Here is a 22127-nt window from a genome sequence, read left to right on the forward strand (position 1 = left end):
TGATGTAGCGTGGTTATGCAGCGCCCCCACTGCCGCAGGGCCGAGGGGCACCCGGTACCGGGCCTCTGAGTCTCTGCTCTGGGGTTGTCACAGTGGCTAGGCCCGGTCCGTGGCCCTGCTGAGGGGCGTCCCAAATAATAGGTGTGGATGGTGGTAGTGGTGCGGTGCAGTAAATAACGAGGACACCAGGTTGCAGTCTCTTTACCTCTTTACTGAAGGCTTCTGGGTCCTCAGTCTGGAATACGGTTAACCGGGCTGCGCAAGTCCGGCCGGTCCGATGGCACCTCCAGAGTTCCCGTTGCAGGTGGAAATTTGTGCCTTCCTTCTAGCGCTTGTGTGTTGTGGTCCTCCCCTGCTGTGCTTACGGGATAGTCCCCACAACTGTTGTGTCTGTTCCTCGTGTTCCCTCACAACAACTCGATTCTGATGTTCTTCTTATTCTCGTCCCCCAGATCTTATGGTAGGACGCACCCGTATGACGGGAAGGCTCGGAGCTCTTCCGGGACCCTAGAGTCGCCCCTCTCCAAAGGTTGCCCCCTATGTCTGCGTAGGTGATGTAGGTGAGGCAGCCAGCCTATAGCTCTCTGCCCTGCCATTGGTTTGAAGTAATGCTTAGAGCTCTGTACTTCCTCGGCGTTCCGGCCACCGGTTATTTACGCCTCAGTAGGATGTTGCCTCGGTCTAACGGCACGACTCCTACTGGTATTTCTCCCTGTTGCGTTGATCTCGTTTCTCACTCAGCACAATAAATCTCGCTTCTTGTCCTTTCTTAGGGCACCGCCGCTATGAAGTGCAGGCGCGGTCCTATAGCTTTCTCTCTGATTGCCAGGCCTCTGTCAGGATCCCACCCCTGACAGGGACCCTACCGAATCTTCCCCTACAACACCCTCTGCCACAAGGTGTTGCCTGGTTCCAACCCAGTCAGCTTTCTTCCTAACTTCCTGCCTAACCCCCAGTTTTACCAGACTGTGAGGAGTGGCCTAATGAATAGTACCCTTAGCTCCCCCTGGAGGCCAGACTGTGAAATGTATTGGTGTATGTGATACCTGGTCAGATGAACTCCTTCAGTGCCATCAGACGTACCATAGCCCCCCTTAGCGGCGGAGCCACAGTACTGCAACGACCAGGACTCTGGGGCGCTGCGGTTATCCTCGGCGTCCCTCTGCCCCGACGCGCGTTTCACTGACCGTTTCTTCAGGAGGCGCCTAAATGTGATCTATGTATTAGATATCTAGTGGTACTTGTTTCCCCAGTCAAGTGGGTATTATATTTTGGGCAATTTTTTGTGAGTTATATATTTATTTTTTACAGGTTGTGAAAGGAATCAAGTATATGCTAAGTGCAAAGTTGGCAAGAACAGTCTGTAAAAAGAACACGGAATACATTTTGGATGAATGTGACTTTCAAAAAGGGCCTATGAAAAGAGTAAGAAAATTGTATATTATGACTTTATATAGTAATCTTTTACCATTTCTGTCATATTATCATTAAAAATAGGCTGATTCTTATCTTCCGCACTTTCTCACGAATGCCAAGGTGCTTTCCACTATTCTGCTATCAACTTGGTGTCAGTTCAGATTTTGACTGGACAGCTCTGGTTTTTCTCGATTAGTTACTTCACAGATTAGATTAGATTACATTAGATTCACAATCTAAGGATATGTTCACATGGATAATGTACCAAAGTTGCAAATTTTCAATTAAAGTGTTCATAATGTAATAGGGAACGTTTTATTCTGGCATGCCTCTGAGATTAGCCATCAGTATACAGCCATACCCAAAAAATGAGACTAAAAAGAGACCATGAATAAGGCTTACAAATGCAAAATGCAAAGGTCTGTTCAGCTTTATCTTGATGACCGGTCAGTTACCACTCATGGATGTTTTCGATGGTGAAATAAGTCAGTTTTCATACCTTTACCTGAAATGATGCCTCACTTCTGGGTTCCTCCTCCTTTGCATGCATGAAGTTGTTGCACTGACCTTGTCGGTGTGGGTCAATCCTCTCCCAGTGTGGTGAGCTGACTAGCTTTTTCAATTCTTAAGTTTTGTTGCTTCAGTTTTATAGTAGCAATTTGCATTAATTCTAGATTGTTATGAAAAGTGATCAGGTGAAGTGCAAAAGATTAAAGTGTCATTATTTGCCATGTAAATTAATCACAAAAACCCCAGTTCCACTGAATTTCAGCTCTGTCACCATATGGCCTGTTTACAAAATGTCAGTGACATTCTCATAGGCTTAGAAGAAAGTGTTAACGAGGACAAGGCAACTGATATCACTGTGTTATGCTAAATGAATTATACTGTAGAAGCAGACTGTTGCTTTAAAAAGAGTCAGGTGCTTAACCTCTTCGCGCCGCAGCCCTTTTCCATTTTTGCGTTTCTGATTTTTACTACTCTTCTTCCTAGAGCCATAACTTTTTTTATTTTTCTGTCAATATGGCCATGTGAGGGCTTGTTTTTTGTTGGACGAGTTGTACTTTTGAACGACACAATTGGTTTTACCATATCGTGTACTCAAAAAAACAGGAAAAAAATTCCAAGTGCGGTGAAATTGTAAAAAAGTGCAATTCCACAACTGTTTGTTGGATTTTTTTTTTTTACCATGTTCACCAAATGCTAAAACTGTTCATATACACCAAACATGAGAAAAAAAAAAGCATCATTTTCTGAGACCTGTAGCGTCTTCATTTTTCGTGATCTCGGGTTGGGTGAGGGCTTATCTTTGCACACCGAGCTGACGATTTTAATGATACCATGTTTTTAATTGCCCGTTTTGCAATTTAATGTAACGTTGTGGCGACCAAAAAAACATTGAATTTTGAATTTGTTTCTCATTAGACTCTTAAGCAATTGGATTAATTATTTTTTTTATTTTGATAGATCGGGCAATTCTCAACGCAGCTATGCCAAATATGTGTGTATTTTATTTATTTATTTTTTTTTTTATTTTGAATAGGGCGAAGGGGGGGTGATTTGAACTTTTTATAATTTTTTTTACTTTTTTAAAATTTTAAAACCTTTTTTTTTTTTTTTTTATTACTTTTGGCATGCTTCAATAGTCTCCATGGGAGACTAGAAGCTGCCATAGCCTGATCGGCTCTGCTACACACAGGCAATGATCAGATCGCCTGTATGTAGCAGAATTGCTGACTTGATATGAGCGCCTACCTCCGGGTGGCGCTCATAGTAATCCGGCATTGACAACCATAGACGTCTGCAATAGACCTCTGGTTGTCATGCCGACCCATCGGTGACCCACGATCACATGACTGGCGTCACCAATGGGCGGATTTCTGGCACCATTGTCGGAAGCGTGCGTTAAATGCTTTTGTCAGTTTGACAGCGGCATTTAACGGGTTAACAGCTGCGGGTGGATTGTGATTCCACCCACGGCTGCTTCAGGCACATGTCAGCAGTTTTGAACACCTGATGTGCCGGAAAAGATGAGGCTTACCACCGGAGCCCACATCAAAGGGGGAGACATGACATGCGCCGCACTAGTATGGCACATGTCGTGAAGGGGTTAAAATCATTGGTACCTCCATGGAAATGCATGCAGGCATCCATTGTTTTGCATCAAAAAGGGCTGTATAGGCAAGTATTGCTGCTTGTAACATTGCCAAGGGATCGACCATTTATCAGATCGTCCAGAAAGGTTAAAATGCTATGAAGAAAACTTCAGGGCACCCATGAAAGTCCAGCATGTGCCAGAATAATCTCATAAAGAGTATTCAACTATGGGACTGGTTCAAAACCAGGATAAAGCTTACTCAAGAATTGCAGCAGGCAGGTGTCTGCATGCACAGTAAGGCAAGGGCTTTTGAAGGGTGGCCTAGTGTCAAGAAGGGCAGCAAAGAGTCCACTTCTATAAGAAAAATAACAAGTTCAGTGTGACATTCTGCAGAAAGTATAGGGATTGCGCTGCAGAGGAATTGGATAAAGTTATTTTCTTTTATGAAGGACCCCTTCAGAATTCTGGAAGAATTACTATTTGGTGAAGAAAAGGTGAATGCTACCATGATTGCTGTGTCATGCCAACAATAAAGTATCCTGAGACGACGCATGTATGGGGTTGCTTTCATCCAAAGGCGTCGGCTCACTCACAATTTTGCCTAAGAATGCTGCCATGAATAAAGAATGGTAATGGTATAACGAGCAACTTATCCCAATTTTTCAGGGACAATTTGATGATGAACAATGCATTTTCCATCATGATGGAACAGTCACAAGGCAAAAGTGATAACTAAGAGGCTTGGTGAATAAACATTTAAATTTTGTATCCATGGCCTAGAAACGAACGTCTCCGATCTCTTCCCATGAGAAACTCTGTGCAATCCTAAACCACATAAACTTGATGTATTAGTCAATAAATGGTTAAAAACATCTTAAATGCTTATAATTGTAGTCATAGAAACATCTGACTAATGGATCATAAAAACATTGAAGAAGCAAACTTTGCCTTATGTCTTATCACTTATCCACTTTGTTCAACCATGAGCTTTTCATTGGTTCTGGAGGGCTTGTTACTGGTTACTCTTACAGCAATGTCGACATAAGAATTACTAAAGTCATTATACAATTTTTGGACTATAAGTATAATTAGGTCTCTTTCTATTTATTTCGGCATTTACTGAGTACCTTTATTGTAGTACAGTTTACAATTCCCTTGAACATAATAAAATATTGATTATTATATATATTGTTGGAATTTCTCGTGTGTGTGTGTATATATATATATATATATATATATATATATATATATATATATATATATATATATATATATATATATATATATATATATATATATTTATTTGGTTGTTGTATTTATGTGAAGTGCCCTGGGTACAATTGGACACATGTTAATTTGACCTATTTGGTATCGCCAAGTTCAGAAACGCCCAATCTGTCAAAATATAAAACTAATTAATCCGATCGGTAAATAAACAGCATAATAAGAAAAAATCAAAACTCCATAATTATGTTTTTTTGGTCACAACCACATTGCAATAACAGGCAATCAAACATCGTATCTACCCCAAATTGGTGTAAATAAAAACGTCAGCTTGATGCACAAAAAAATAAGCATTTACCAAAACCCCCCCAAAATGGCTACAGGCCTCAGAAAATTGAGCTTTTTTTTTTGCAAACTTTGGATTTTTTTCACTACTTAATAAAAAAAGAACCTATACATGTTTAGGTAGTGACCGAAAAATAAAAAGTTATGGCTCTGGGAAGAGGGGGAGTAAAAAATGGAAATGCAAAAACGGAAAACCCCAAGGTCTTGAATGGGTTGAATGCATGTTTTATCTGAAACATGGCAGAATTTCAGAATAAAACAGCGGCAATAATTGAACCAATGTCTGATTCATGCGACCCAGGGGTTGTGCATTAGGAACCAACTGTCAGATTCCTCATATGGCAAAATAACATTGGAAGTCTCAGCATCACATTACATACTGACATCTCCACATCACCATGTAATGACTCAATGTGGAAATACACCAAGGTTACTTACCGGTAGCCGGTTTTTCCGGAGCCCATGACAGCACACCTGAGAGAGGGATCCGCCCAGTCGGGACAGGAAACCTACTGAAATAAAAGGGCGGTACCTCTCCCTCGCTTCAGTTGGTTTTCAGAGCATGAGAGGCCCCCTTGGTTAGTACACATGGCAATCCACCACCACATCATAATAATAACAAAAAACACCCAGCTAAAAAGTGCGCACCAAAGGGTAAAAAAAGAAGGGAGGGAATATACAGGTGCTGTCATGGGCTCCGGAAAAACCGGCTACCGGTAAGTAACCTTGGTGTTTTCCCGTCTCCCATGACAGCACACCTGAGAGATTTTTGGAGAAAGAAACACCTTAGGGAGGGACCACCACTTGTAGCACCCTTCTACCAAAGGTAAGGTCAGTTGAGGAGGATAGGTCTAGCCGGTAGTGTCTAAAGAAGGTAGACGGAGAGGACCAGGTAGCGACCTTACAAATTTGATCTATCGATACCTCTGCTTTTTCTGCCCAGGAAGTAGCCACAGCTCTGGTGGAGTGAGCCTTGATGCCTTCAGGGATCGGGGCGCCACTTGAAGCATAGGATAAGGAAATGGCCTCCCTAATCCACCTAGCAATAGTACCCTTGGATACCCCATATCCCTTTCTACTACCCTGGAAGGCTACAAATAGGGATTGATCCATCTTCCACTGACTAGTCAAGGATATGTACTGCAAAATAGTTCTCCTTACATCCAGTGTATGAAATTTCACCTCCCCTTGGTTCTTAGGATTATTACAAAAAGAGGGTAACACAATCTCTTGACTTCTATGGAACTTGAGTACCACTTTCGGAAGGTATGCCGGATCTGGTCTGAGTACTACTCTGTCATCAAATATTTGCGTGTAAGGAGGGGAGATAGACAGGGCCTGCAAGTCACTCACCCTACGGGCTGATGTTATCGCTACCAGGAGCACCGTTTTAAGAGTGAGTACCTTTACCGATGATTCCTGCAAAGGTTCAAATGGACTTTTGGTTAGGGCGTCTAACACCAGATTCAAATCCCATGGGGGAACCCTCTGAATTACCACTGGTCTAGACCTACTACAGGATTTAATAAAGCGGGACACCCACCTATTGGAGGCAAGATTGCAATTATATAAGGCTCCTAATGCCGACACCTGAACCTTAAGTGTATTAGTTGCCAACCCTAGTTGTAAACCCGCTTGTAAAAATTCTAAAATAGTACCCACAGGAGCCTCGTCCCCCAGAGGTTGCCCTGAAAAATCCAGAAACTTTTTCCATGTTCTACCATAAATTCTAAAGTTTTCTACTTTTCAACAAGGTGGAGACTAACCCTGGTGAAAACCCCTGCCTACTCAGTAATGCCCTCTCAAATTCCAGGCTGCAAGATGGAAGCCCTTCACCTGAGAGTGGCATATTGGGCCCTGGGTAAGCAGGTCCGGAATCTCTGGTAGAATCCATGGATCGGTTATAGACATCTGTCTCAGGAGGGAAAACCAAGGTCTTTTCAGCCAAAATGGAGCAATCAGAATTACTCTCGCCTGCTCCATTCTGATCTTTCTCACCACTGCTGGAATCATCGCTATCGGTGGAAACACATAAGCGAGACTGAAATTCCATTGAATCTGAAGAGCATCTACCGGGAAAGGTTTCTCCCTCGGGTCTAACGAACAGAAACTCTCTACTTTCCTGTTGTTTAGAGTGGCAAATAAATCTATTACAGGTAAGCCCCAAGCCTGCACTATCTGTTGAAACACCCAGGGATTCAATGACCACTCTCCCTGTCTCAGTGTCTTGCGACTTAGGTAGTCTGCTCTCGTATTCTCGACCCCTTTTATGTGGAGAGCAGAGAAGGATAGTAGGTGGCGCTCTGCTAGTTGTAGGAGGACAGATGCTGACTTCATTAGGGAAGGGGATCTTGTCCCCCCTTGGTGGTTGATATATGCAACCACTGCGCGATTGTCTGACATGACTCTGGTATGGTGACCCTGAAGAATGGGAAGGAAGTGTTTTACAGCTCTTTCTACAGCCCATAACTCTCTTAAATTTGATGCCTGCTGTGATTCTAGATAGGACCAGGATCCCTGAATTGAGAGAGTTCCTAAATGCGCCCCCCCCCCCCCCCAATCTGTACCGCTTGCATCTGTGGTGATGATCTGCTCTATCGGAGTTATCCACTGGACCCCCGACGCCAAATGATCTCTTATGGCCCACCATTTTAGGGAATCTGTTACCTCCAATGAAAGGCGTAGCTTCCCCTCTAAATGCCCTTTTAACCATTTTTGTGCAGACAGGACCTCCCACTGCAACAGTCTTAGATGGAACTGAGCCCATCTTACTGCGGGTATACAGGACGTCAGAGAACCCAACAAGGACATTGCCTTCCTCAATGTCATTACGGGGTGTTGAATTGCTGACTCTACAAGATTTAGAATTTTGACCAGCTTGTTTTCTGGTAGGAGACAAAGCTGACGCCTGGAGTCCAGAACTAGGCCTAAAAAGGACTGAACTAGCTCCGGCGTCAACCGTGATTTGGCGAGATTTATTTTCCATCCCAACAACTCTAGCGTCGCCGTAACCTCTTTTATTTGTGTCAGGCAGTGCGCTGCTGAATTCCCTATTATCAGGAAGTCGTCTAGATACGGAACTATCACCACGTTCCGAGAGCGGAGGAAGGACATGACCTCTGACATCAGCTTGGTAAAAATTCTTGGCGCTATCGACAGGCCGAATGGGAGGGCAACGTACTGATAGTGTCTGAGACAACCTTGGACATAAACTGCTACCCTTAGAAATTTCTGGAAGTCTCGATGAATTGGGACATGGTAGTAGGCGTCCTTTAAATCAATAGCTGCCATGAAACACTGTGGGAACAAGAGTTTTATCGCTGTATTCACAGATTCCATCTTGAAGGAACAGTTTACTACCGATTGGTTGAGATTTTTTTAAATTGACAATGGTTCTTAGTGACCCGTCTGGTTTTCATATAAAAAAAAAGAGGGGAATAAAAACCTTTTCCCTGCTCTTCCCCTGGAACTTCTACCAGAACTCATTTTGATACCAGCTCTAATACCTCTGTTTCCAAGGCTAGCTGCTCTTCCGGGGTTTTTCTTTGGGGTGTTGAAACAAAAGTCTGTCGCGGTGGATAAACAAAATCTATTTTTAGGCCGTCTTTGACCACTTTCAGAGTCCAATGACTGGGGGAGATGTTTACCCAGGCTAGGAAAAAAGACGAAAGCCTTCCCCCCCACTGGCCTGGCGTCATTGGGAGGGCTTTTTTTTGCTGATGTCGAGGGACCTTTAAACATATATCCAGATCCCCTTCTGTCTCTGGAGTCCCAATTCCTTCTATCTCCCGGGGGGCAGCCCCTACTAAAATTTGCTCCTCCGAAAATAAGGCTTTCTAAAGTCCACTGGAAAGCGAGGAAAACCCTTTTTCCTATCTCCGGCTTTCTCTAAAATGTCTTCCAATTTTTTACCAAAGAGGAAATGGCCATCACATGGTATAGAACAAACCAGAACTTCAACCAGAGAGCACGTCTAGCCGGATTGGATAAACTTGCAGCTCTAGCCGCCAGCCTTACGGAGTCTGCCGAAGAGTCTGCTATAAAGGCTGCCGCTCCTTTAGCCATAGTCACATTGGTTAAAATTTCATCCCTTGGAGCTTTAGATTTCAACTGCTCCTCTCTTTGCTGTAACCAGACAATAAGGGAACGTGCGACACAGGTTCCTGCAATTGCCGGTTTTAATTAAACCCCCTGCGGTTGCTTCCCAGGTGTGTCTTAGGAACCCATCCGCTTTCTTGTCTAAGGGATCCCTTAACACGCCAGAGTCTTCTAAGGGAAGGGATAGTTTTTTAGAAGATTTAGCTACTGCACCATCCATCTTTGGAACCTTATCCCATGTCTCCGAATCCTTCTCCTCAAAGGGGTAACGTCTTTTAGAAGCCGAGGGCAGATTACCCGATTTCTCTGGCTTCCTCCATTCCTTCTCTATATGGGCCTTTACTTTGGAGTTAACTGGAAAGGTACGCTTTCGCTTTTCCTCTAAACCCCCAAACATAATGTCCTCCAGGGATTTGGCTGCTTTCTCATCCTTTAGGCCCATTGAAGCTCTAACGACTTTTACCAACTTGTCCATGTTCTCAGTTAGAAAGCACGGACAGCCCCCAACATCACTATCTGAAGAGGAGCCAGAGGACCTAGAGGAGGAGGAGCGGGGAGATAATGGTTCTTCCTGACATTCCTCATCAGAATGAGAAAACTCGGAAACAGAATGGTTCTAGGTCTCTACTACCCTTTTTCTTAAGGGCTGCTTTAACAGAGCCTTCTACTTCAGCTCTGATTATCGCTCTAAGACTAGAGGCAAAGTCTCTTCCTGGATGGTCTTTTGGATGCAATCTACACAAAGACTCTTCTGCCACTGGACTGCCAACGGAGCTCTACAGAGGACACATTCCTTATTCTTTGTCTTGGACTAGCCTTCCTCGGCGCCTGCCAAGTAAACAGAAAATGTAGCCCATTACCACCAGGGTGACATTCACGTAGATCACTCACCACCCGCTGACCATAAAGGGTACTGGATTTCGAGGTGGACTAGGAGCACGGGGAACGTTCCTCCTGGAGGTTGAAGAATCCTGAGATGTCCGGCCAGGACGATTGCCACTCCTTCCACTCGAGCGGCCCTTAGCACGTTGGTGAGCAGGTGTATCACCTGATAAGGGCTCTTGCTGTTGCTGCTGTAATGGCTGCTGCTGATGCTCCATACGATCCTCCATCTCTGGAAATTTGTACGGAAATGAGCGATGTTCTGCGCTATTTTACCCTTAATAAAGGGTCATCCTCAATGCTCCCCACCTCTTCCGGTAACCATAAGCTCCTCTCCCCCTCTGTACACCGGCAGGGAAGCCTGTAACATCTCCGGCGTTCGTTCCATGGGCGCCGCCATCTTGGATCCGGCGCTACGGTCTGACGTCATGCAGGCAGGCCCATTCCCAGCGTACCTTGCGCGCAACGTCAGCCGCGCACCCGGAAGTTGCCCAGCCGAGGGGGAGAGAGCGGCGTGGCAGGGCCCCAAGAGTCCGGACTGTGCTGGACCGACGCCCTCACGAACGCAAGAGCCCGCAGGATCTGCGAACGGCGCCACCGTCTCCTGAAGGCCGACATACAGGCGCCCTGCCTGCGCTTCCAGTGCCGGGACAGGAGCGGGTAAGTGGATCTTCCATCAATACCGCCGTGATTCAGCACAAGGGTTCCCATCAGGACAGGAAACCCAACTGAAGCGAGGGAGAGGTACCGCCCTTTTATTTCAGTAGGTTTCCTGTCCCGACTGGGCGGATCCCTCTCTCAGGTGTGCTGTCATGGGAGACGGGAAAAAAAGCCATTCTATCAATGTAACTTGGATTTCGGGGTTGGACAACTTCTTGAATAGCATGGATCTTTTCTATTGGGATATAGTTATGTCTTTGTGAACCTTTTCCCTTTGATGTTACTGCATTTTTCCCTAAGGAAACCACTTTTGGAAATGTTTCAAAGGAAAGCGTCCATAGAAAGTCACATCATGTGGCCATATTAACCCCTTAGTGACGGAGCCAAATTTTTGAAATCTGACCAGTGTCACTTTGTGGTAATAACTCTGGAACGCTTCAACAAATCCCAGTGATTTTGAGATTGTTTTTTTCGTGACACATTATACTTTATGATAATGGTAAATTTAGGTCAATATATTTTGTTTATTTATAAAAAAATATCAGAAATTTGAGAAAAATGTTTAAAAATGTGCAATTTTCAAACTTTTAATGATTATCCCTTTATTCCAGTTGGTCACACCACAACAAAGCATTAATAAATAACATTTCCCACATGTCTGCTTTATATCAGCACCATTTGTAAAATGTTATTTTGTTTTGTTAGCATTTTAGGAAGTTTAAAAATGTAGCAGTAATTTTTCATTTTTTAAAGGAAATTTACAAAATTTAATTTTTTAGGGACTTATCCATGTTTGAAGTGCCTTTAGGGGTCCTATATATTGGGAAACACCCAAAAGTTATACCATTTTAAAAACCACACCCCCTGATATATTGAACACTGCTGTCAGGTAGTTTATTAACCATTCAGGTGCTTTTCAGGAATTAATGCAAAGTGGCACAGCAGAAATGAAAATGTGTATTTTTACCACCTATATGCTTCTAACTTCTGAACAGATTACTATAGCCGTCAGACTCTAAGGTCTTTGGTCGTGAACTGCCATTGCAATCATCAGGACTAGGGTTGAGCGACCTTTACTTTTATAGGGTCGGGTTTCACGAAACCCGACTTTTTCAAAAGTCGGGTCGAGTGAAATCGGCCGATCCTGTTGTGAATTAGACTTTTTTGGCTCCCTCTTGTGGTCACTAGTGGTATGACTCTGAGATTGTCTTTCCCTAGTTTGGCACCCACCTGGGTCGTTAGTCCAGGGGTGTTGCTATATAGACTTCCTGAATTCTCAGTCTGGTGCCTGGCATCGTTGTAATCAGTCCTTTCTGTTTGCTCCTGTCTGCTGGTCCTGGTTATTGCAAAATTAAGCTAAGTCCTGCTTTCTTGTTTTTTGGTTATTTGCATTGCTCTTATTTTTTGTCCAGCTTGTAGTAAATGTGATTCCTGTTTTTGCTGGAAGCTCTAGGGGGCTGGTATTCTCCCCCCGGGCCGTTAGACGGTTCGGGGGTTCTTGAATATCCAGCGTGGATATTTTTGATAGGGTTTTTGTTGACCGTATAAGTTATCTTACTATATTCTGCTATTAGTCAGTGGGCCTCTCTTTGCTAAATACCTAGTTCATTCTTACGTTTGTCTTTTCTTCTTACCTCACCGTTATTATTTGTTGGGGGCTTGTATCCAACTTTTGGGGTCTTTTCTCTGGAGGCAAGAAAGGTCTATCTTTTCCCTTCTAGGGTTAGTTAGTTCTCCGGCTGGCGCGAGATGTCTAGAACCAACGTAGGCACGTTCCCCGGCTGCTGCTATTTGTGGTGCTAGGATTAGATAAACGGTCAGCCCAGTTACCACTGCCCTATGAGCTGGTTTTTATGTTTGCAGACTTGGTATTTTTTTCTGAGACCCTCTGCCATTGGGGTCATAACACGATCCTATAAAAAAGTCGGGGTCGGCCGAAACTCGAAACCCAATGCAGTGCATTGGGTTTCCAATGGTTCCCAGGGTCTGAAGGAGCGGAAACTCTCCTTCAGGCCCTGGGATCCATATTTAAGTGTAAAATAAAGAATTAAAATAAAAAATATCGCTATACTTACCCTCTGACGGGCCCTGGTACTAACCGGGAATCTTCCTTCCTTAGAATCAGCCTTCCAGGACCTTGCGGTGACGTCACGGTGACGTCGCGGCTTGTGATTGGTCGCGCGGCCGCCCATGTGACCGCTCACGCGACCAATCACAAGCCGCGACGTCACCGTGACGTCACCGAAGGTCCTGGAAGGGCTGATTCTTAGGAAGGAAGGCTGCCGGAAAGAAGCAGGGCGTGTATATACCTAATAGGAATATACTCACACTCGGCTTCGTTCCGGCAGCCTTCCTTCCTAAGAATCAGCCCTTCCAGGACCTTCGGTGACGTCACGGTGACGTCGCGGCTTGTGATTGGTCACGCGAGCGGTCACATGGGCGGCCAATCACAAGCCGCGACATCACCGCAAGGTCCTGGAAGGCTGATTCTAAGGAAGGAAGGTTCCCGGTTAGTACCAGGGCCTGTCAGAGGGTAAGTATAGCGATATTTTTTATTTTAATTCTTTATTTTACACTTAAATCTGAATTCCGATACCAATTCCCGATATCTTAAACATATCGGGAATCGGTATCGGAATTCCGATTCCAGATTCAGAAGATCGCCGACTTCATGGCCGACCCCCCACAGGGGTCGGGTCGGGTTTCATGAAACCCGACTTTGCCAAAAGTCGGCGACTTCTGAAAATTGCCGACCCGTTTCGCTCAACCCTAATCGGGACCACAAAATCATGATCTGAGGGCACTAACTGGGATAAAGAGGAAGCCGACACACAACCATTTATAATAATGTAGTCACTATTGACAGCAGCATCTAAGGGGTTAAACAGATATGGATGGAACAAACACTGATCGTGGCTGATGCAGCAAGTTGTCAGCTGACAGCTGCTGGATTGTCACCTGTATGGGATGTTATTCTCTTATATCTGTTGTGAATTCCGCTCTTGGGCTCCCTCCGGTGGTTGTAAGTGGCACTTTTGTGAGTTCTGCTCTTGGGCTCCCTCCGGTGGTTTTAAGTGGTACTGCTGCTCCTTGGATTTAGTAGTCAGCAGCTGCTTCCACTGATTGTCTTTCTGGCTCGGCTATTTAGCCTGGTTCTATCCTTCAGCCTGTGCCAGTTGTCAATGGTTCCTGGTTGGATGCACATCTCTGCTTGGATTTCCCTTATATTCTGACCAGTTCAGCAAAGATAAGTCCTTGCTTTGTTCTTTTGCAGTCCACTTGTTGTGGACTTAATCTTTCTGCACTTTCTATGTTTTTTCTAGTCCAGCTTGTCAGTATGGATTTATTCAGTTAATCTGGAAGCTCTGGGAAGCAGATTTACCCTCCACACCTTTAGTCAGGTGTGGAGATTTTTGTAAACTCTGTGGTGGATTTTTCTAGTTTTTAATACTGACCGCACAGTATTCTGTCCTGTTCTATCTATCTAGCTAGACTGGCCTCCTTTGCTACATCCTGGTTTCATTCTGCGTATGTCATTTCCCTCTCCACTCACAGTCAATATTTGTGGGGGGCTGTCCTATCCTTTGGGGATTTTCTGAGGCAAGATAGCTTTCCTGTTTCTATCTTTAGGGGTAGTTAGTCCTCCGGCTGTGACGAGGTGTCTAGGGAGTGACAGGAACATCCCACGGCTACTTCTAGTGTTGTGTTAAGCTCAGGAACTGCAGTCAGTACAGGTACCACCTCCTCCAGAGCACGTCCCATGTTGCTCCTAAACCACCAGTTCATAACAGTACAACTGGCCAAAAATGAATTAAATGCATCTCAAAAGAAGGAAAAGGAAGTTCTGAGCCATTTTTTTTTCTGCAGTCTGTTTTCTCTTTTTTTTCCTCTTAATCTCTGGGTGGTTCAGGATTTTGGCGCTGGCATGGATGTTCAGGTTTTGTTTTCTCGTGTGGATCAACTTGCTGCAAGAGTACAGAGTATCCAAGATTATGTTGTCCAGACTCCGGCTTTAGAGCCTAGAATTCCTACCCCTGATTTGTTTTTTGGGGACAGATCCAAGTTTTTGAACTTTAAAAATAACTGCAAATTGTTTTTTGCCTTGAAACCCCGTTCCTCTGGTGATTCCATTCAGCAGGTTAAAATTGTCATCTCTGCTGCGTGGTGACCCTCAGGACTGGGCATTCTCCCTTGAATCAGGGGATCCGGCATTGCTTAATGTAGACGCATTTTTTCAAGCGCTCGGATTATTGTATGACAAACCTAATTCTGTGGATCATGCAGAAAAGACCTTGTTGGCCCTGTGTCAGGGTCAGGAAGTGGCAGAAGTATACTGCCAGAAATTTAGAAAATGGTCTGTGCTCACTAAATGGAATGAGGAGGCTCTGGCAGCAATTTTCAGAAAGGGTCTTTCTGAAGCCCTTAAAGATGTTATGGTGGGGTTCCCCACGCCTGCTGGTTTGAGCGAATCTATGTCTCTAGCCATTCAGATTGATCGGCGCCTGCACGAGCGCAAAGTTGTGCACCATATGGCAGTATCCTCTGAGCAGAGTCCTGAGCCTATGCAATGTGATAGGATTTTGACTAGAGCAGAACGGCAGGGATTCAGACGCCAGAATAGGCTGTGTTTTTACTGTGGTGATTCTGCTCATGTTATTTCTGATTGCCCTAAGCGTACTAAGAGGGTCGCTAGGTCTGTTACCATCAGTACTGTACAGCCTAAATTTCTCTTATCTGTGACCTTGATTTGCTCATTATCGTCCTTTTCTGTCATGGCATTTGTGGATTCAGGCACTGCCCTGAACTTGATGGACTTGGAATTCGCCAGGCGCTGTGGTTTTTCCTTGCAGCCTTTGCAGAGCCCTATTCCTTTGAGGGGCATTGATGCTACACCGTTGGCCAAGGATAAACCTCAGTATTGGACTCAGCTGACCATGTGCATGGCTCCAGCACATCAGGAAGATTGCCGTTTTCTGGTGTTGCATAATTTGCATGATGTTGTTGTACTGGGTTTTCCATGGTTACAGGGACATAATCCGGTGCTGGATTGGAAATCTATGTCTGTGACTAGTTGGGGTTGTCAAGGGGTGCATAGTGATGTTCCTTTGATGTCAATCTCCTCTTCCCCCTCTTCTGAAGTTCCTGAGTTTTTGTCGGATTTCCAGGATGTATTTGAGCCCAAGTCCAGTTCCCTTCCTCCACATAGGGACTGTGATTGTGCTATTAACTTGATTCCTGGCTGTAAGTTCCCTAAGGGCCGACTTTTCAATCTGTCTGTACCAGAGCATGCCGCCATGCGGAGTTATGTTAAGGAGTCTTTGGAGAAGGGGCATATTTGGCCGTCTTCCTCACCATTGGGAGCGGGATTCTTTTCTGTTGCCAAGAAGGATGGCTCCTTGAGACCCTGTATTGATTATCGCCTTCTTAATAAGATCACGGTCAAATTCCAATACCCTTTACCTTTGCTTTCTGATTTGTTTGCTCGGATCAAGGGGGCTAGTTGGTTTACTAAGATTGACCTTCGAGGGGCATATAATATTGTTCGTATTAAACAGGGTGACGAATGGAAAGCTGCATTTAATACGCCCGAAGGCCATTTTGAATACCTTGTGATGCCTTTCGGGCTCTCTAATGCTCCTTCTGTATTTCAGTCCTTCATGCATGATATTTTCCACAACTATCTTGATAAATTCATGATTGTGTATTTGGATGATATTTTGATTTTTTCCGATGATTGGGAGTCTCATGTGAAGCAGGTCAGGATGGTATTCCAGATCCTTCGTGATAATGCTTTATTTGTGAAGGGGTCTAAGTGCCTATTTGGAGTTCAGAAGGTCTCTTTTTTGGGTTTTATTTTTTCTCCCTCGTCTATAGAAATGGATCCTGTTAAGGTCCAAGCCATTCATGACTGGATTCAACCCACATCGGTGAAGAGCCTTCAGAAATTTTTGGGCTTTGCTAATTTTTATCGCCGTTTCATTGCCAACTTTTCCAGTGTGGTTAAGCCCCTGACCGATTTGACGAAGAAAGGCGCTGAGGTGACGAATTGGTCCTCTGCGGCTGTTGAGGCCTTTCAGGAGCTTAAACGCCGATTTACTTCTGCCCCTATGTTGCGTCAGCCGGATGTTTCTCTTCCTTTTCAGGTTGAGGTTAACGCTTCTGAGATTGGGGCAGGGGCCGTATTGTCTCAGAGGAATTCTGATGGTTCTTTGATGAAGCCGTGTGCTTTTTTTTTTCCAGAAAGTTTTCGCCTGCAGAGCGCAATTATGACGTTGGCAATCGGGAGTTGTTGGCTATGAAGTGGGCATTTGAGGAGTGGCGACATTGGCTTGAGGGAGCCAAGCACCGCGTTGTGGTCTTGACCGATCATAAGAATCTGATTTACCTCGAGTCGGCCAACCCTAGACAGGCTCGATGGTCCCTGTTTTTCTCCCGTTTTGATTTTGTGGTCTCGTATATTCCGGGATCTAAGAATGTTAAGGCTGATGCCCTCTCTAGGAGTTTTTTGCCTGATTCTCCTGGAGTCCTTGAGCCGGTTGGTATTCTTAAAGAAGGTGTGATTCTTTCTGCCATCTCCCCTGATTTGCGGCGGGTGCTTCAAGAATTTCAGGCTGATAAACCTGACCGCTGTCCAGTGGGGAAGCTGTTTGTTCCTGATAGATGGACTAGTAAGGTAATTTCTGAGGTTCATTGTTCAGTGTTGGCTGGTCATCCTGGGATTTTTGGTACCAGAGATTTGGTTGCTAGGTCCTTTTGGTGGCCTTCCTTGTCGCAGGATGTGCGTTCTTTTGTGCAGTCCTGTGGGACTTGTGCCCGGGCCAAGCCTTGCTGTTCCCGCGCTAGTGGGTTGCTTTTGCCTTTGCCGGTCCCTGAGAGGCCCTGGACGCATATTTCCATGGATTTTATTTCGGATCTTCCTGTTTCCCAGAAGATGTCTGTTATCTGGGTGGTTTGTGACCGGTTCTCTAAAATAGTCCATTTGGTACCTTTGCCTAAATTGCCTTCCTCCTCTGATTTGGTTCCATTGTTCTTTCAGCATGTGGTTCATTTGCATGGCATTCCGGAGAATATTGTGTCTGACAGAGGTTCCCAGTTTGTTTCTAGGTTTTGGTGGGCCTTTTGTGCTAGGATGGGCATTGATTTGTCTGTTTCTTCGGCGTTTCATCCTCAGACAAATGGCCAAACTGAGCAAACTAATCAGACCTTGGAAACCTATTTGAGATGCTTTGTGTCTGCTGACCAGGATGATTGGGTGGCTTTCTTGCCGTTGGCCGAGTTTGCCCTTAATAATCGGGCTAGTTCGGCTACTTTGGTTTCGCCTTTCTTTTGTAATTTTGGTTTTCATCCTCGTTTTTCTTCGGGGCAGGTTGAGCCTTCTAATTGTCCTGGTGTGGATTCTGTAATGGACAGGTTACAGCAGATTTGGACTCATGTGGTAGACAATTTGACGTTGTCTCAGGAAAAGGCTCAACATTTTGCTAACCGCCGTCGGTGTGTTGGTCCCCGGCTTCGGGTGGGGGATTTAGTCTGGTTATCTTCTCGTCATGTTCCTATGACGGTTTCTTCCCCTAAGTTCAAGCCTCGGTTTATTGGTCCTTATAAGATTTCTGAGATTATCAATCCGGTATCTTTTCGTTTAGCCCTTCCAGCCTCTTTTGCCATCCATAATGTTTTCCATAGATCTTTGTTGCGGAGATATGTGGTGCCCGTTGTTCCCTCTGTTGATCCTCCTGCCCCGGTGTTGGTTGATGGGGAGTTGGAATATGTGGTGGAGAAAATTTTGGATTCTCATTTTTCGAGGCGGAGGCTTCAGTATCTTGTCAAGTGGAAGGGTTATGGCCAGGAGGATAATTCTTGGGTGGTTGCCTCCGATGTCCATGCCGCCGATTTGGTTCGTGCTTTTCACTTGGCTCGTCCTGATCGGCCTGGGGGCTCTGGTGAGGGTTCGGTGACCCCTCCTCAAGGGGGGGTACTGTTGTGAATTCCGCTCTTGAGCTCCCTCCGGTGGATTTAAGTGGTACTGCTGCTCCTTGGATTTAGTAGTCAGCAGCTGCTTCCACTGATTGTCTTTCTGGCTCGGCTATTTAGCCTGGTTCTATCCTTCAGCCTGTGCCAGTTGTCAATGGTTCCTGGTTGGATTCACATCTCTGCTTGGATTTCCCTGATATTCTGACCAGTTCAGCAAAGATAAGTCCTTGCTTTGTTCTTTTGCAGTCCACTTGTTGTGGACTTAATCTTTCTGCACTTTCTATGTTTTTTCTAGTCCAGCTTGTCAGTATGGATTTATTCAGTTAATCTGGAAGCTCTGGGAAGCAGATTTACCCTCCACACCTTTAGTCAGGTGTGGAGATTTTTGTAAACTCTGTGGTGGATTTTTTTAGTTTTTAATACTGACCGCACAGTATTCTGTCCTGTTCTATCTATCTAGCTAGACTGGCCTCCTTTGCTACATCCTGGTTTCATTCTGCGTATGTCATTTCCCTCTCCACTCACAGTCAATATTTGTGGGGGGCTGTCCTATCCTTTGGGGATTTTCTGAGGCAAGATAGCTTTCCTGTTTCTATCTTTAGGGGTAGTTAGTCCTCCGGCTGTGACGAGGTGTCTAGGGAGTGACAGGAACATCCCACGGCTACTTCTAGTGTTGTGTTAAGCTCAGGAACTGCAGTCAGTACAGGTACCACCTCCTCCAGAGCACGTCCCATGTTGCTCCTAAACCACCAGTTCATAACAATATCTCAGGTCAGTTAAAAGACGTATTGGCGGTCATTAAGGGGTTAAACCGTTTCAAAGTTTTTACATTTACTTTTTAAATGCAGTTATTAGGTCAAATGACCACATGTGACAACAAGATACGGATGGAGGCGTACCCGTGGGACTATTATTTATAAATATCAGATGAAGAATATATTTGTTCTTTGCACAATAAGCTGACCCCAGGATACCCCTCCACTTGAAATTTGTAAGTGACACACCCTATGATGTTATAGGCCCTGACTTTTTCTGTTTTTCTCTCGTTTAGGTGGTCACATGTTATTCTGAGGTGTGGAAAATCAGCTGGTTGCACTTTGAGAAACTGTCTGTCCTGGAGTGCAGTCCGGATCTAGCAGCACACAGAACACGAGACCACAGCAACTTCCTAAAGGGCTGAAGTATCTGCTGAGCACAGATACCACCGCATGGGAGAAATGTACAAATAAAACTGTAAATAAATATTGTTGAAAGCGTTCATATCTACACATCAGAGAAGACACATCCACATCACCAAAAATTTATTTTATGATTCAATGGGTTTAACACTGATACACACCTGCGTTTCTCAAGCAAAGATTTACTGACAATAGCACCCAACATCACCGACTATTCAGTGTATTTGTCTTTATAAGAAAATAAATCTCATCGTGATTAAATACGAAACGTGTTTTGAATGCATACAATATAAATTTTTTTCAATTTTAAAGGGGTTGTCTTACCTTAAAGGAAACGGAATCATGTATCAGACACTGGATTTATGATTTCAGCAATGTATGTTTGACTCTGAATCGTTGTGGCATTTCAGGAAACAACATGATTTAAAAGCTGCTGGAGACTAGTCAGAAAGGCAGTTTCCCAGTGGCTTCTCTCCCAGGTCCCAGGCAACCCCTAGTGGAATCCATGATCGCTTTGCCTGACAAGATCTCTGGGAGAGCGAGACGAGTTTGTTGTTTTCAGGGAGGCCTGTAAGCTTTACTTTAAAGGGAACCTGTCACCCTGTTTTTTCAGTATGAGATAAAAATACCGATAAATAGGGCCTGAGCTGTGCTTTACAATAGTGTATTTTTTGTCCCCTGATTCCCCACATATGCTGCCGAAATACCTTACAAGAGTCGCTGTTTTCACCTGTCAATCACGCTGGTCTGGTTAAAAGGGCGTGGTGAAATGGCTGTTTCTCCACCACCTCTTGCTTATCTTCCCTGCGTTGGCATAGTGGTTCTCGCATGCGCAACAGCCGAAATGCGAACTCTGCTTCAGGAAAATGGCCACCGCGATCTCAATCTGCGCACGCGTGGCATCCCGCGGCCATTTTCCTGAAGCCCCGGGAAGCAGAGCACTCCATCTGCGCACGCGCGGCCTCAGGAAGATGGCCACCGCCACGGATAACCAGGGGAATAGCACAGATCGTGCTCTTTTTCGGCTTTTTTACACTATTGTAAAGCACAGCTCAGGCCCTATTTAACGGTATTTTTATCTCATACTGAAAAAACGGGGTGACAGGTTCCCTTTAAGTTATATCCTCACTCCTCAGAAACCGAAAAACAACAAGTGGAGATTGTCCTTCCTTCAGGGTGAACCCCAAGACTTGGCATTTTCTCTATCGGCCGACTGTCACTTTGGATGGTTGAGGAATTTTTTTAGGAGCTAGGTCATATATACGACGACCCTGATCGCATCTCCTTGGCCGAGACTACGCTACGTCAGCTTCAGCAGGGAGACCGGCCAGCAGAGGAGTTTTGCTCCAAGTTTTGGAGGTTGTCCACAGATACTAAGTGGAATGACCCCTCGCTCCGTAGCCAGTTCTGTCAAAGGTTATCTGTAAGGGTAAAGGATGCTTTTGCTTTGCCTGAAGTTCTGGTTTTCCTTGAGGCGTCCATGACTTTGGCTATCCGGGTGGATCGTTGTCTTCGCCAGAGACACTCCAATTTGCTAAGGGTCTGGGGTCAAGGGAACCTTGGGCTGAGTCGACTGAGAAACCCATGCAGTTGGGTGGGGCAACTTGTTCTATTGGTCTAACTGTAGTTTGGCGTAAAGGGTAGTGTCTTTTTACTGAGGTCAAAGGGGTGTTCGTCGTTTTCCTTCCACACTGTAAACAACCGCAATAAAACTAAGGGGCTCGGATTGTGGGGAGGTTAGCAACACCGGTGTACATACAGTATATCCTCTGAGAGTACATCACAATTTTTTTTTGAAAGACTGAGATTCATCTGTGCCAAAATAAGGTGGACTGTTATGACCCCAATGGCGAGGGTCTCAGAGGAACAAGTAAGTCTGCGACGTACAAAAATCCAGCTCATAGGGCAGTGGTAACTGGGTTGACCATATATCTACTCCTAACGCCAACACTAGAAGTAGCCGGGGAACATGCCTACGTTGGTCGCTAGATGTCTCGCGCCAGCCGGAGGACTAACTACCCCTAGAAGAGGAAAACAAAGACCTCTCTTGCCTCCAGAGAATAGACCCCAAAAGTCGGATACAAGCCCCCCACAAATAATAACGGTGAGGTAAGAGGAAATGACAAACACAGAGATGAACTAGGTTTAGCAAAGAGAGGCCCACTTACTAATAGCAGAATGTAGTAAGATAACTTATATGGTCAACAAAAACCCTAACAAAAATCCACACTGGAGATTCAAGAACCCCCGAATCGTCT

At 44.9% G+C, this 22127-nt stretch overlaps 1 protein-coding gene across 1 annotated transcript in view; it reads left to right on the plus strand.

Moving 5' to 3' along the window:
- Positions 1 to 20125, plus strand: part of CST7 (cystatin F) — a 41924-nt gene extending 21799 nt beyond the window's left edge. The window contains exons 3-4 of the mRNA XM_077292305.1: positions 1312 to 1425; positions 19743 to 20125. Coding sequence (XP_077148420.1) covers positions 1312 to 1425; positions 19743 to 19871 — 243 coding nt within the window. The 3' untranslated portion in view covers positions 19872 to 20125. The remainder of the gene's footprint in view (positions 1 to 1311; positions 1426 to 19742) is intronic.
- Positions 20126 to 22127: the final 2002 nt, after the last annotated feature.

This window comes from Ranitomeya variabilis, chromosome 2 (assembly GCF_051348905.1).
Source record: "Ranitomeya variabilis isolate aRanVar5 chromosome 2, aRanVar5.hap1, whole genome shotgun sequence".
NCBI classification, from domain to species: Eukaryota; Metazoa; Chordata; class Amphibia; order Anura; family Dendrobatidae; genus Ranitomeya; species Ranitomeya variabilis.